This window comes from Cherax quadricarinatus, chromosome 50, assembly GCF_038502225.1.
Source record: "Cherax quadricarinatus isolate ZL_2023a chromosome 50, ASM3850222v1, whole genome shotgun sequence".
NCBI lineage: Eukaryota > Metazoa > Arthropoda > Malacostraca > Decapoda > Parastacidae > Cherax > Cherax quadricarinatus.
This window is the reverse complement of record NC_091341.1, coordinates 24,747,567-24,761,996: the sequence shown is the minus strand read 5'-3', so window position 1 is coordinate 24,761,996 and position 14,430 is coordinate 24,747,567. Positions and strand designations below refer to the sequence as shown.

Genomic DNA, 14,430 nt, shown 5'->3' with positions numbered 1-14,430 from the left:
GTGTATGGCTTATAACTGTTTTGAGTCAGGAGTCGGCAGCTGTCAAAATGAGATATTGTCTCATTACTCACTCCCTCTCCCGCCTGTCAAAACAATGGGGTCGGATGCTGCTTCCCCTCCATTCTATCTAATTATCTTTCTCCCTCATTCCATCTCTTTCAATCTGTCTCTCTTTCTATCTGTCTGTCTATCTCTGTCTCACAGGTACACATAAATACAAGTATGCATATTGTAAATTACCTAGGATAACCCAAAAAATCCAGACAAAGTGCTATACTCTGCTTGAAAATGTGAGTAAACGTGATGATGCAATCTTGTGGCTCTCTCTGAGACAGAGAGCTAGACGGATAGACAGAGACCTTGACAGACAGACAAATAGACAGACAGAAATGTTTGTGTACCAGCAAAAACAGAGGGAGGGGGTGGTCATCTAATCTTTTCTTATCAGCTGCCCCCTCCTCCACCCTCCTTTATGCTCATCAAACGTCAGCTCTTATCAGATGTTATCTCCCCTTATCTTGCCACTGTCATGGGGTGAACTGTTTTCCATGCCTCAAGGGAACATCTTCTTCTTATTATTCTTCTTCTCCTTCTTCTTCTTCTTCTCCTCCTCCTCCTACTTCCTCCTCCCTCCTCCTCCTCCTTCCTCCTCCTCCTTCCTCCTCCTCCTTCTTCCTCCTCCTCCTTCCTCCTCCTCCTCCTTCCTCCTCCTCCTCCTCCTCCTCCCTCCTCCTCTTCCTCCTTCTTCCTCCTCCTCCTTCCTCCTCCTTCTTCCTCCTCCTTCTTCCTCCTCCTCCTTCCTCCTCCTCCTTCCTCCTCCTTCTTCCTCCTCCTTCTTCCTCCTCCTTCCTCCTCCTCCTTCTTCCTCCTCCTTCCTCCTCCTTCTTCCTCTTCCTTCCTCCTCCTCCTCCTCTTCCTCCTCCTCCTCCTACACATAAATACAATTATACATATTGTAAATTACCTAGGATAACCCAAAAAATCCAAACAAAGTGCCAAACTCAGCTTGAAGATGTAAGTAAAGGTGATGATGACACAGTCTTGTGGCTCTCTCTGAGACAGAGAGCTAGACGGATAGACAGGGAGCTTGGCAGACAGACAAATAGACAGACAGAAATGTTTGTGTACCAGCAAAAACAAAGGGAGGGGGGTGGTCGCCTAATCTTTTCTTATCAGCTGCCCCCTCCCTCCACCCTCCTTTACACTCATCAAACGTCAGCTCTTATCAGATGTTATCTCACCTTATCTTGTGACTGTCATGGGGTGGACTTTTTTTTTTCTTGCTTCAAGGGAACAATATTATTATATCTTCTTCTTCTTCTTCTTCTTCTTCCTCTTCTTCCTCCTCCTCCTCCTTTTCCTCCTCTTCTCCTCCTCCTCCTCTTCTCCTCCTCCTCTTCCACTTCCTCCTCCTCCTCTTCCTCTTCCTCCTCCTCCTCTTCCTCCTCCTCCTCTTCCTCCTCCTCCTCTTCCTCCTCCTCCTCTTCCTCCTCCTCCTCTTCCTCCTCCTCCTCTTCCTCTTACTCCTCTTCTCCTCCTCCTCCTCTTCCTCCTCCTCCTCCTCTTCCTCCCTCTCCTCCTCCTCCTCTTCTTCCTCCTCCTCCTCCATTGCTTTTGGTCTCAAACTCCTCGAAATCATAAAATTGATCTTCACTGACACTTCCATCTGTGTTAGAGCATCACTTGGGAACAGAAGAGTCCCAGATTTGCTGGGGAGTCACATATTTCTGAAAAAGGACAACTGAAATGGCATTCCCACAATGCACCACTGGCTCCCCGATTTTTTTTTATATGGTGCACACTGACCATGGAGACCCATTATCTCACATGTGGGCCTACCAGCTTTCTCCTGCTTGATTTGAAGCCGCTAGAATTTAGGCGTATAAATACGTCAGAAACAGTGGTGCGTAAGACGTATATATATGGCGTAAACAGTCAAAGGGTTAAGCTATGCATGCCATTGTGAAAAACAGCAGATAACTGGTAAGAAATATATGGAAAACTATTGAAAAAATGCAATCAGATCATTTTAAAAATTTTGCTTTTTGCACCTGAAAAAAGGGGTCATGACATTCGATTGCGACTAAACAAAAGACTTTTTGTTAAAAACAAAACAAAACAAAAAAAAACAGACCTGGAAAAGTGATGAGGCATCTCCAGCATGGTCATTCCTTCTTGCTAAAGCTTCTGTCAGCTGTGTATGTTGAGCCTCCCAGCGGTTTACTTCTTCATGACTTCGTTCAACCTCTCTAATCAATTCAGCTCGGCTCACACCCTCATAGTTATCTGTTCACCAAAAAAAATGCAAACTGCTGTCACAAAACAATGTATGTTTTTCATTTATTTTGCAAAAAACTTTCAGTACAAATTTGAGAGGGACATTATGGTAAATTAATGCTTGCAATATAAATTTTAATTAAACTGACTTTTAGCTTCATCCGAGACACCTAGAACTCTTTCTAGGTCTGCTTCAAGCTTGTCCTTTTCTATAGCGAGTGATGAGACCTGGTGACCCAGTCGAGCATTCTCCTCCTCGAGCTGGGCAAGGGCATGTCGCAAATTGGTGGTCGGAGACTCCTGACCATCGCCGCCATCTCTGCGGCACCGCATCCCTTCCCTACTGTCATGTCCACCTCGCATGTTGGACCAATGGGTAGTACTCAAGACCTGGGTATCTTGCTGAGGTGGTGGTGGTGGAGGCTGCTGATGTTGATGAGGGCTTTGGTGGTGCGGAGATGACTGCTGTGATGGTTTCTGATACTGCTGCTGCTGCTGAACTATATTTAACTGATTTCTTAATCTTACAACCTGCAATGAAAACAGATATGTAAATATAATACAACAGCATCATTTACTGGGTCAAAAGTTTCTTTGAACAGCCTCATCAAATCTGAGCCAATGACAGGATGTTTACATATTCAAAGACAGTATTTTACTTGTTTCCATGCTAAATGGAAGTATTCAATAAGATAACTATGCACTGTGATATACAGTAATATAGTATGTATTTGGTATATCAGTGATGGTGGTGATTTTTTTTTTTTTTTTTAGGGGGAGGAAGGGGGGCTCACCCTGCCTCGGTGGGAGATGGCCAGTGAGGAGGAAGTTCGGGCGAGATATAAGCGACTATTGGCAGAAAGGTGGGCTAGTGCAAAGATGAGTAGTGGGGGGGTTGAAGAGGGTTGGAATAGTTTTAAAAATGCAGTATTAGAATGTGGGGCAGAAGTTTGTGGTTATAGGAGGGTGGGGGCAGGAGGAAAGAGGAGTGATTGGTGGAATGATGAAGTAAAGGGTGTGATAAAAGAGAAAAAGGTAGCTTACGAGAGGTTTTTACAAAGCAGAAGTGTTATAAGAAGAGCAGAGTATATGGAGAGTAAAAGAAAGGTGAAGAGAGTGGTGAGAGAGTGCAAAAGGAGAGCAGATGAAAGAGTGGGAGAGGCACTGTCAAGAAATTTTAATGAAAATAAGAAAAAATTTTGGAGTGAGTTAAACAAGTTAAGAAAGCCTAGGGAAAGTATGGATTTGTCAGTTAAAAACAGAGTAGGGGAGTTAGTAGATGGGGAGAGGGAGGTATTAGGTAGATGGCGAGAATATTTTGAGGAACTTTTAAATGTTAAGGAAGAAAGGGAGGCGGTAATTTCATGCACTGGCCAGGGAGGTATACCATCTTTTAGGAGTGAAGAAGAGCAGAATGTAAGTGTGGTGGAGGTACGTGAGGCATTACGTAGAATGAAAGGGGGTAAAGCAGCTGGAACTGATGGGATCATGACAGAAATGTTAAAAGCAGGGGGGGATATAGTGTTGGAGTGGTTGGTACTTTTGTTTAATAAATGTATGAAAGAGGGGAAGGTACCTAGGGATTGGCAGAGAGCATGTATAGTCCCTTTATATAAAGGGAAAGGGGACAAAAGAGATTGTAAAAATTATAGAGGAATAAGTTTACCGAGTATACCAGGAAAAGTATACGGTAGGGTTATAATTGAAAGAATTAGAGGTAAGACAGAATGTAGAATTGCGGATGAGCAAGGAGGCTTGAGTGGGTAGGGGATGTGTAGATCAAGTGTTTACATTGAAGCATATATGTGAACAGTATTTAGATAAAGGTAGGGAAGTTTTTATTGCATTTATGGATTTAGAAAAGGCATATGATAGAGTGGATAGAGGAGCAATGTGGCAGATGTTGCAAGTATATGGAATAGGTGGTAAGTTACTAAATGCTGTAAAGAGCTTTTATGAGGATAGTGAGGCTCAGGTTAGGGTGTGTAGAAGAGAGGGAGAATACTTCCCGGTAAAAGTAGGTCTTAGACAGGGATGTGTAATGTCACCATGGTTGTTTAATATATTTATAGATGGGGTTGTAAAAGAAGTAAATGCTAGGGTGTTCGGGAGAGGGGTGGGATTAAATTATGGGGAATCAAATTCAAAATGGGAATTGACACAGTTACTTTTTGCTGATGATACTGTGCTTATGGGAGATTCTAAAGAAAAATTGCAAAGGTTAGTGGATGAGTTTGAGAATGTGTGTAAAGGTAGAAAGTTGAAAGTGAACATAGAAAAGAGTAAGGTGATGAGGGTATCAAATGATTTAGATAAAGAAAAATTGGATATCAAATTGGGGAGGAGGAGTATGGAAGAAGTGAATGTTTTCAGATACTTGGGAGTTGACGTGTCGGCGGATGGATTTATGAAGGATGAGGTTAATCATAGAATTGATGAGGGAAAAAAGGTGAGTGGTGCGTTGAGGTATATGTGGAGTCAAAAAACGTTATCTATGGAGACAAAGAAGGGAATGTATGAAAGTATAGTAGTACCAACACTCTTATATGGATGTGAAGCTTGGGTGGTAAATGCAGCAGCGAGGAGACGGTTGGAGGCAGTGGAGATGTCCTGTCTAAGGGCAATGTGTGGTGTAAATATTATGCAGAAAATTCGGAGTGTGGAAATTAGGAGAAGGTGTGGAGTTAATAAAAGCATTAGTCAGAGGGCAGAAGAGGGGTTGTTGAGGTGGTTTGGTCATTTAGAGAGAATGGATCAAAGTAGAATGACATGGAAAGCATATAAATCTATAGGGGAAGGAAAGAGGGGTAGGGGTCGTCCTCGAAAGGGTTGGAAAGAGGGGGTAAAGGAGGTTTTGTGGGCGAGGGGCTTGGACTTCCAGCAAGCGTGCATGAGCGTGTTAGATAGGAGTGAATGGAGACGAATGATACTTGGGACCTGACGATCTGTTGGAGTGTGAGCAGGGTAATATTTAGTGAAGGGATTCAGGGAAACCGGTTATTTTCATATAGTCGGACTTGAGTCCTGGAAATGGGAAGTACAATGCCTGCACTTTAAAGGAGGGGTTTGGGATATTGGCAGTTTGGAGGGATATGTTGTGTATCTTTATACGTATATGCTTCTAAACTGTTGTATTCTGAACACCTCTGCAAAAGCAGTGATAATGTGTGAGTGTGGTGAAAGTGTTGAATGATGATGAAAGTATTTTCTTTTTGGGGATTTTCTTTCTTTTTTGGGTCACCCTGCCTCGGTGGGAGACGACCGACTTGTTGAAAAAAAAAAAAAAAAAAATGTATTTACCTTCCATGGAGGCAAAGAAGGGAATGTATGAGAGTATAATTGTACCAACACTCTTACATGGGTGTGAAGCATGAGTTGTAAATGCTGCAGTGAGGATGCTGGAGGCAATGGAGACGTCATGTCTAAGGGCAATGTGTGGTGTGAATGTTATGCAGAGAATTCCATTATTCAATTCAATGAAACTTATATTTATTTCACTAGTAAGCCTTCCATTCTATCAACTGACCACAAAAAACTACCCATTCAACTATCAATTTGGCCAATTTTTACACAAAACTAAAAAAAAAAATCCAGTTTAAAAAGTTAAAAAACAGACCAAAATTAGACACTGTAAACATACTCTCACCTCTTGATAATAGGTTTCTGCTTCAATTTTCATTTCATTTAGAGCTGTAGCCTTGGTTGAGGCCTGAAGCTTTGCTAGCTCAGCCTCCTTTTCCTTCAAGGTAGCCTCCAGGCGTGACACTCTCAATTTCAAGCTTGACACGAGAGAGGCTCCCTTGTCAGTTAGCTTTCTCCGAGCCTCATCGTTCTGCAGGGTTAGTAAAACACAATCACGCAACTCAAAGTTAATATTATTGGCTCCCAGTTGAAAAAAAGAAAAAAAGCCGCAATAAATTTACACTAAGATATGCTGTATTTCAAAAAGAATCAAATGGCCTAATATACAGTGGACACCCGCTTTACGATCAGCTCCCAATGCGACCAATTATGTAAGTGTATTTATGTGAGTGCGTTTGTAGGTGTATGTTTGGGGGTCTGAAATGGACTAATCTAATTCACAATATTTCTTATGGGAACAAATTCGTTCAGTACTGGCACCTGAACATACTTCTGGAATGAAATAATATCGTAAACCAGGGGTCCACTTTAGTATACCTTACCATATAAATACAGCATGGATTATATGTAAATTAACCGCAAACTCTTGTGCTGAGTAACCGATGTAAACGCCATGCACATCAAGTTATACTACAGCAAAATTATTTTGCTAAAACGGTTCCAAAAAAAGTCAACAGCGTACTATAAAAGTCACTCACCACTTGAAAAGATGTGAAGGAAAAAATTCAACATGACGATGGATGCCGTATTAGTTATAAAAGATAATTCTTTCAACAAACTCAACTGACCCACCTTGCAATGTACTGTATATGTTCAATTTCACACCAATTAATTACAGTACGCTGACTCCCACAGACTTCCACGATGCTTGTAGTGTACAACCTCACGTTAAAATCACAACCTGGTTGATCAGGGGAATCCTGAAGGAACCTATGAAGCACCATCTTGAAAGCAGTTAGAAGGCTGCTATTCCTTTACCGATGAAGAGAGGATACTACATTGAAAAGCCTTATGCCATAGCTTTTTGAATAAATTTTTAAATCTTACTTTTGCAACCAAAGTGCCATAGAAATTAACATTACCAACCTACAATTAAAGATACAAGTAGAGAAAAAATCTGTTATCTTAATATTTTTATCCAGTCTCATATTTTAACACTATTGAAAGGCACTAAGTAAAAAAGATTTGTGGGACAAGATACAGCTTAAGAAGTTACTAAAATTAGAGCCCATTTAAGTAGAGTCAAGTTAACTTATGATACTTTGCAGATTTGGCACTAACATAACCTCTTTCTTCATGTATTCTTGCAGTTACCTATTGACATTGATAATAAATTCAGCCACAGCTTCAGCTCTATTAGGATCAGCCTCTATAATGATATACCATCCAAGGAAAGCACATCTATCTGGTAATACCCTAAATGGGACACTGCATTAAGAAGTTACCAACAACAAGATTCATCATGCACATCATGGAAATGTACAGACAACAAAAATAAATAAGTGAATATAATGGAAGATTTAGACATGCTTGTCTGTCAGGGTTCACGACAGTAAATACAGTTTTACAACAGCCACAAACAAAATGCTTTATCTTCTACATACCCTTGATGGTGGCACTCACTATTTAGCACAAACTATGACAAGTCACAAACCAAGACAGAACTACCACAAACTTGTAAATGTAAAATAAAAAAATTTACTGGCACTGAGCAATGCAAAGAATTTTTAAATAATTCATTAGCAGTCTCTAATAACCTTAGCTGGATCCATTAGCTGGTCTATCTGACGATCACGGCGTATCAAATCTTCCTCAAGGCGTCTGCTGCGGGTCTTCAAACTAGAATTCTCTTCGCGCAGCTCGCCAAGGCTGCGCCGCAGCTCTTGAATCTCCTGATACTGTTCTTCCTGTGTAACAGGGAAAGAATATTGTTTATATTAACAATTCTAATGCTATGTTCTTAGAATTTTCTAAGTTTTATGCATCGAACAAGATTTCTATAACAGTACAGTAATATACAATACTTTAAAATGTATGAACATGTAGCACTCAAACTGCTTTATTTAATGTACTAGTAACAAGCATTAAATATTACTTCTATAAGACAACTATCACTAATTAATACACAAAACAATCAGACCTGTGACTTGTAAGTGGGTTTCCCAGCATTTGTTCGCAAGTTGCCAGGGCGTCCACAGTGTATCTCTGTTCTAGTGACGAGGGGCTTAACGCCTCCAACGTCAATATCTGAAACATTAATAACACTGTAAAGAAAAGTCTCAGTAAGTTTAAAGTTTTAGTTTAACCTGCCTTACCAGTGTTTAATTAATGACCCAAACTGAGTCAAATTGGAAAGAAATTATAGATCAAATTTTTAATACACAATGAATTTTTTAATTACATTAGCCATCTCCCACCAAGACAAGGTGCCTCCATCCCCCCCCCCCAAAAAAAAAATACACCATCATTTATTCAAGAGCTGCACTGCGAAAAGTGAACCGACATTACAATTCAAATAGCCTTCCAAATTTTCATCCCCACCTCTGCTTCAGAGTACAGGCACTGTACTTCCCATCTTCAGGATTCAAGTCCAGCTAACCAATTTACTCAAATCTCTTCATAAATTTTGCATTACTCACACTCCAACATAATGTAAAAGCCTTAATTATATTTATCCTCACTTCCTGCAATCTAATCCACTCACATATCAGCTGGTACTACTCTAGCCTCTACACTACTTTTATCCTTCTTTACTTCCCTCCTTCCAACTCCTCCTGAGACAATCCTTGCCTCTCCTTTCTTCCACCATAAATTTATGCACCCCTTCGTAACTTTACTCTGCTCCATCTTTTCTAAATAGCCAAACCATCTCAAGAAACTGTAATACATCCCCACACTGACTTCGAACTCTGTACTCCTAATTGTCTGCATTTTTCAAGTTACACATTTATCTCAAGCATGACATAACTGCCTTCCGTGCTCTTCATCACTGCAACACTTAAAGAACATGTCTCACAACCATAAAAAAAAAGTGGGTTGGTGTTACTACACTGGTCCATTACCCATTTTGCCGTCACAGATAAAACATTTTTTTGCTATCAACACCTTAATATACCATCTACCTTCATCAACACCTCAATATACCAGCTACCTTTTATCCCCTCATCTACTCTATGGTTCACCTCATCTTATACCAACTCACTTGCTGACAATGGTATCTGAATACATTCACTTTCTCCATATTCCCTCCCTCAGTTCTGATATTCAATAATTCATTTCCTAATCTTTTCATTAATCTTATCACTTTGCTTTTTCTTACGTTACCCTTCAATTTCCTTTTACACACACTCCCAAACTCCTCCTACCTAATGCAACTTCTGTTCAGAATCTCCCAAAAGAATTAAGTCATATGAAAAAATCAACTATGACAATTCCCACTTATCACTGTCTTTCAATCCCACACTTCAACATGCCAGCATTAACTTTTGTCATAACCACATCTATAAACACAGTAAACCCTAGCTTTAACAGATCTTTATTTAAAGTATTTTGGAAATACAGAACAATATCACCTGGATTAATAAATAAATTCTAAGACAATGGACAAATCCATTATTTACAGAATTAGCCTTAGTTTTGCCATGGTCATAATGACAATCTAAGCTTTATTCAGCACAATCACTATAAGTGACTACCCACTTCCTCCAGTAGCCCATTAAATGAGGTGATATTAAACACCATAGTGATATTGCACATACTGTCTAAGGCCTACTTTTAGTGGTAAATATTCTCATTCTCTCCTACATAAACTAACCTGTACTTCACTCTCTACATAAAAAAAAAAATCACTGCCTCCCTTTCATCATCATATTTAACAATTCCTCAAAATATATTTTTACTGTAATACTAATTTAAGTATGTATGTATATACTGGAGCACAGTACAACATTTTAATGTACAGTGTATATACTGTATTTGCAGAATTTTCTCAGAGCACAGCATAACAAGGAAGAGATAACACACTATACATCGTATTAATGTACCAAGATTAGGCATATGCCATCAAGAGGTTGATTTTTCATTAATATTAACTTACAGTAATCAGCCAAATATATCACACAGTATAATTAATCTTTACAATGGTAAGCAACGTTTCACACATACACACACAAGCTTCATTTTTTGTATCAATTACTGTATTAAAAAAAATGCCAATTAAACCAGACCATGAGAAAGTAAAATTAACTTTGTCATGAGTTCTTAACTTCATGCAATATCCAAGATTAAAACCTAAATATACCAGACTAACTTAAAATTGTAAGACCATCTACATCCACAAGATGCTGATTAACAACTATCAGTAAATTGCAGGAAATAAATGGAATATATAGTATTAATAATTCTTTTATGCAGTGCCCTGTTATGAAGTGCACAAATATTTCCTGCAACATACATACATATACTTATTTATAGTTTAAAGGAATAGAAAACTTGTCTATTAATTTCAGTTAAACTTTATATTTTTACCTAAAAATCATGGAGTTAAGTAAAAATTTAGCCCAGTCCTCTAGGGTGCAAGGCACACACAGCATCACACAGATGCCGTGGTAACATGATCCACAGTCACTTGTACGTACAGTGGACCCTCGACCAACGATATTACGTAATCCGTTCCTGAGAGCTCATCGTTAATCGAATTTATCGTTAGTCGAGTTAATTTTCCCCATAAGAAATAATGGTAGTCAAATTAATCCATGCAAGACATCCAAAAGTATTGAAAAAAAAAAATTTTTTACCACATGAAATATTAATTTTAATACACACAAACTGAAGAAGACATGTACAATTACATGACACTTACCTTTATTGAAGATCTGGTGATGATTGATGGGATGGGAGGAGGGGAGTGTGTGGATGGTGTTAGTGTTTAGAAGGGGAATCCCCTTCCATTAGGACTTGAGGTGTCAAGTCCTTTTCTGGGGTTACTTCCCTTCTTTTAATGCCACTAGGACCAGCTTGAGAGTCACTGGACCTCTGTCGCACATTTCTGTCCACAGAGGCCTGTACCTCTCGTTCCTTTATGACATTCCTAAAGTGTTTCACAACATTGTCAGTGTCACAATTAAACACCTGTTCAGATTTCAATTCTTTACTGTCTATGTACTCCTTGAATTCCTGCACATATTTTTCAGCTGCTTTTTGGTCCGAACTGGCAGCCTCACCATTCCTTATCACACTATGTATGCCACTATGATTCTTAAATCTCTCAAACCAACCTTTGCTGGCCTTAAATTCACTCACATCACTAGTTGCAGGCATTTTTCTAATTAAATCATCATGCAACTTCCTAGCCTTTTCACATATGATCGCTTGAGAGATGCTATCTCCTGCTATCCGTTTTTTGTTTATCCACACCAATAACAGTCTCTCAACATCTTCTATCACTTGCGATCTCAGTTTTGAAAACAGTTGCACGTTTGGCAAGAACAACTTCCTTGATTGTCGTTTTCTTGGCCACAAGAGTAGCGATGGCTGATTGGGGTTTTGTGTACAACCTGGCCAGCTCGGAGACACGCACTCCACTTTCATACTTAGCAATGATCTCTTTCTTCATATCCATAGTAATTCTCACCCTTTTTGCTGTAGGGTTGGCACTAGAAGCTTTCTTTGGGCCCATGGTGACTTATTTTGCAGGTGCAATCACTAAAAATGCTGTGATAATATGAAATGTTCCGATTGTATGTTTGGATGGGACCGTGGTGGCTGGCTGGCTTGTAAACACTGGCCACAAGTGGACGCATCTCGAACGGAACGAATCGTGTTGGTTGAGTTTTTTAGCGCTAGTCGAGGCAAGATTTTTGTGTTAAAATGTATCGCTAGTCGGATTTAACGTTAGGCGATGGCATCGTTGGTCGAGGGTCCACTGTACGTACTTTTGTCTAAGATACACTTAAATTATACGACATCAAGAATATAATAAAAAATTCTGCCATATTCCTCGAATTTACATTTGTTGCAGAAAGACTGAAGGATGTCATGAGGCACATTACCAGGTTGTGAGTGACACGGGATCTGGAGTAGCTCTGGGAAAAGGTTGGACAAATACGTGAGTGGGATAGTTGGATTTGAGAAGGACTTGCATTGTATGGGTCAGTAGGCCTGCTGCAATATTCCTCCATTCTTATGTTCCTAAACTATGGCTCAGAATCAATCAGAATCCAATGATTTCAGTAATAGACTGTATTCAGGTTAAAATATTATTTTCAATAAAGCATTAAACTGTGGTGGATAAAATAGTGCAATTTCAACATCTTTTACCTGTTAACAGTGTGGCTGGTACAGCTTGTGTGTCCTAAACACTGAAAGGACAGGAATGATTCTTGCAAGACTTTTTTATTGTTACATTTATGACACTGCATTTTTTTATGTATACTGCATACAAATTGTGATGGGATGGTGGTACTCCAAGTAAGTCAACAAAAAATTTGGGAAAAACCACAAATTTATTGAGTAATTTTTATTAATTGCTAGTTCTATAGAATACATATTTATTGTTATTTTGATGCCAAAAATGCATATAAATTTAAAAATAAAAAAGGAAAAATGATGAACTGCCATAATAATAAAATTAGCTGTTTGTCAGCAGGTAACTAATTATAATGTCCATTACTGTATTTCTTAATTCAATCAAAAAGTCACATCTTAATAACCACGTTTTACACAGGAAAATCTAAAATTAAGATATCATTACATTTGTTATGGGTGAGCCATAAACAAATAAAATATTTTTTTTTATTCTTAACCCTTTGACTGCTTCAGTCGTCTTACGAGCCACTGTGTTTGACGTATATATACTCAAATTCTAGCGGTTTCAAATCAAGCAGGAGAAAGCTGGTAGGCTCACATGGGTCTGTGTGGTCAGTGTGCACCATATAAAATAAAATCCTGCAGCACGCAGTGCATAATGAGGAAAAAAAACTCAGACTGTTTTTTTAATTAAAACTCCGACTTTGTGGTCTATTTTCATATAGTATTTATGGTTGTACTCTCGTTTTCTTGGTCTCATTTGATAGAATGTAAAACATATTATAGAAACAGAGGTGATTTTGATTAGTTTTACTATGAAAAGAACCTTGAAATGGAGCTCAAAGTAAGGGAAATGTTTGATTTTTGCCAATGTTCAAAAGTAAACAAATGATGTCATTATCTAATAAATGTCTAACTAGCCACTCTAATATGCAGTCATGAATGGGTTGACATTATTTATACAATTATTACAATAATGCAGTAGTCTGCATAACAGTATATCTTCTATTTTTTGTTTGAATAAAAATTCAAATTAGAAAGCAAGAGTAATATCAGAGGGGCCTGGAGACATGACTGATGAACAAAGAAAATGTTATTTTAGAGCCAGGAATGTCTGCATTGTGTTCATTCTGGACCCTATTTTGAAATTGGCATATTTTTTAATTTGCGTGAAATTTGCCAAACTGCCAATTTCTGACCACTTTACTGGGTAGTTGAAATCGGTAAATGGGCAGTTTCTTGTACTCAATCGATAGAACAAATGGAGTTCTAAAGAAACAGTTATGAGTTTGGTCAATTGGAACATTGGAATTAGCCAAAAATAGGGCTCAAAGTGGGGGAAATCACCAATTCCTTAATATCGCTGAGGTCACTAACTTCGCGAGAGTGTAATTCCATAAGCTTTCCATCAAATTTCATACTTTTGGTGTCATTACCATCGGGAAAAGATTCTCTATCATTTCATAAGAAAAAATAATTTTTTAAATTTTTGCGATACCTGAAGACACCTCAGGATTTGGGGTTGCGACAGTCAAGGGGTTAAACTAGTGGTGCAAAAAAATTTAACTTTGAATCCTGGAAGTTCAAGAATCTCTCTCAAACGTTTTTACGGTGAACTGTAACATTAGTTTTGCAATGTTTTATAAAACAAATTTGATCTATTATTATTATTATTTAAAAAATTCTAGATAGTTTAAAACCCTTTCAGCTCAACATAGGTCTGCCAGTATATCAACATTAGTTAGCACATCAGAGTGCCTTCAGAGGTCTGCAAAAATTAAATTTTCAAAAGTTATAATAGAGAACTCTTCTTCACGACACAAAATGTGGCTATATTTAAGGTATATAAATTTATCATCTTAGAAACAGTCAGGTACTGGTAAAGTTTAAGGGAAAAGTACCTTGGATTTCATCACAAATAAACTCTGAAGACCCTGTTGCTAGAGCTGTGTTTGTAATATAATTTAGAATGTAAGTGCATTACAGTATAAGCAAAGGAATACCATTTTAAAATTTTCAAGTGCTAGGTGATTATTTTATTAAATCACAAGATTTTTAAAGTGCATATGAATTGCTGTCTCAAGGAATTCACAAGTGAGGCACATGAGTGTGTGCAAGAGAATATCATAATACTATATACAAGTGACTGCCATATATATACAAAGTCAGTCTACAAAGTAAACTAAATGCACACCAAGATATGCT

The 14,430-nt window shown here is 38.4% G+C and overlaps 1 protein-coding gene across 16 annotated transcripts in view; it reads right to left on the bottom strand.

Annotated features, from left to right (window-relative positions):
- The window catches only part of LOC128695395 (IQ domain-containing protein E-like), a 75,303-nt gene that overhangs the window by 53,514 nt on the left and 7,359 nt on the right, over window positions 1-14,430 (bottom strand). For all 16 annotated transcript variants that reach the window (XR_011393359.1, XR_011393360.1, XR_011393361.1 and 13 more), the window contains 5 exons: window positions 8,060-8,166; window positions 7,677-7,826; window positions 5,924-6,109; window positions 2,427-2,808; window positions 2,135-2,286 (listed from right to left, as the gene is read on the bottom strand). Coding sequence is in view for 8 of the 16 variants with exons in the window: in XM_070095549.1 (XP_069951650.1) it covers window positions 2,135-2,286; window positions 2,427-2,808; window positions 5,924-6,109; window positions 7,677-7,826; window positions 8,060-8,166 (977 nt within the window). In the remaining 8 variants the exon portion in view is untranslated. The remainder of the gene's footprint in view (window positions 1-2,134; window positions 2,287-2,426; window positions 2,809-5,923; window positions 6,110-7,676; window positions 7,827-8,059; window positions 8,167-14,430) is intronic.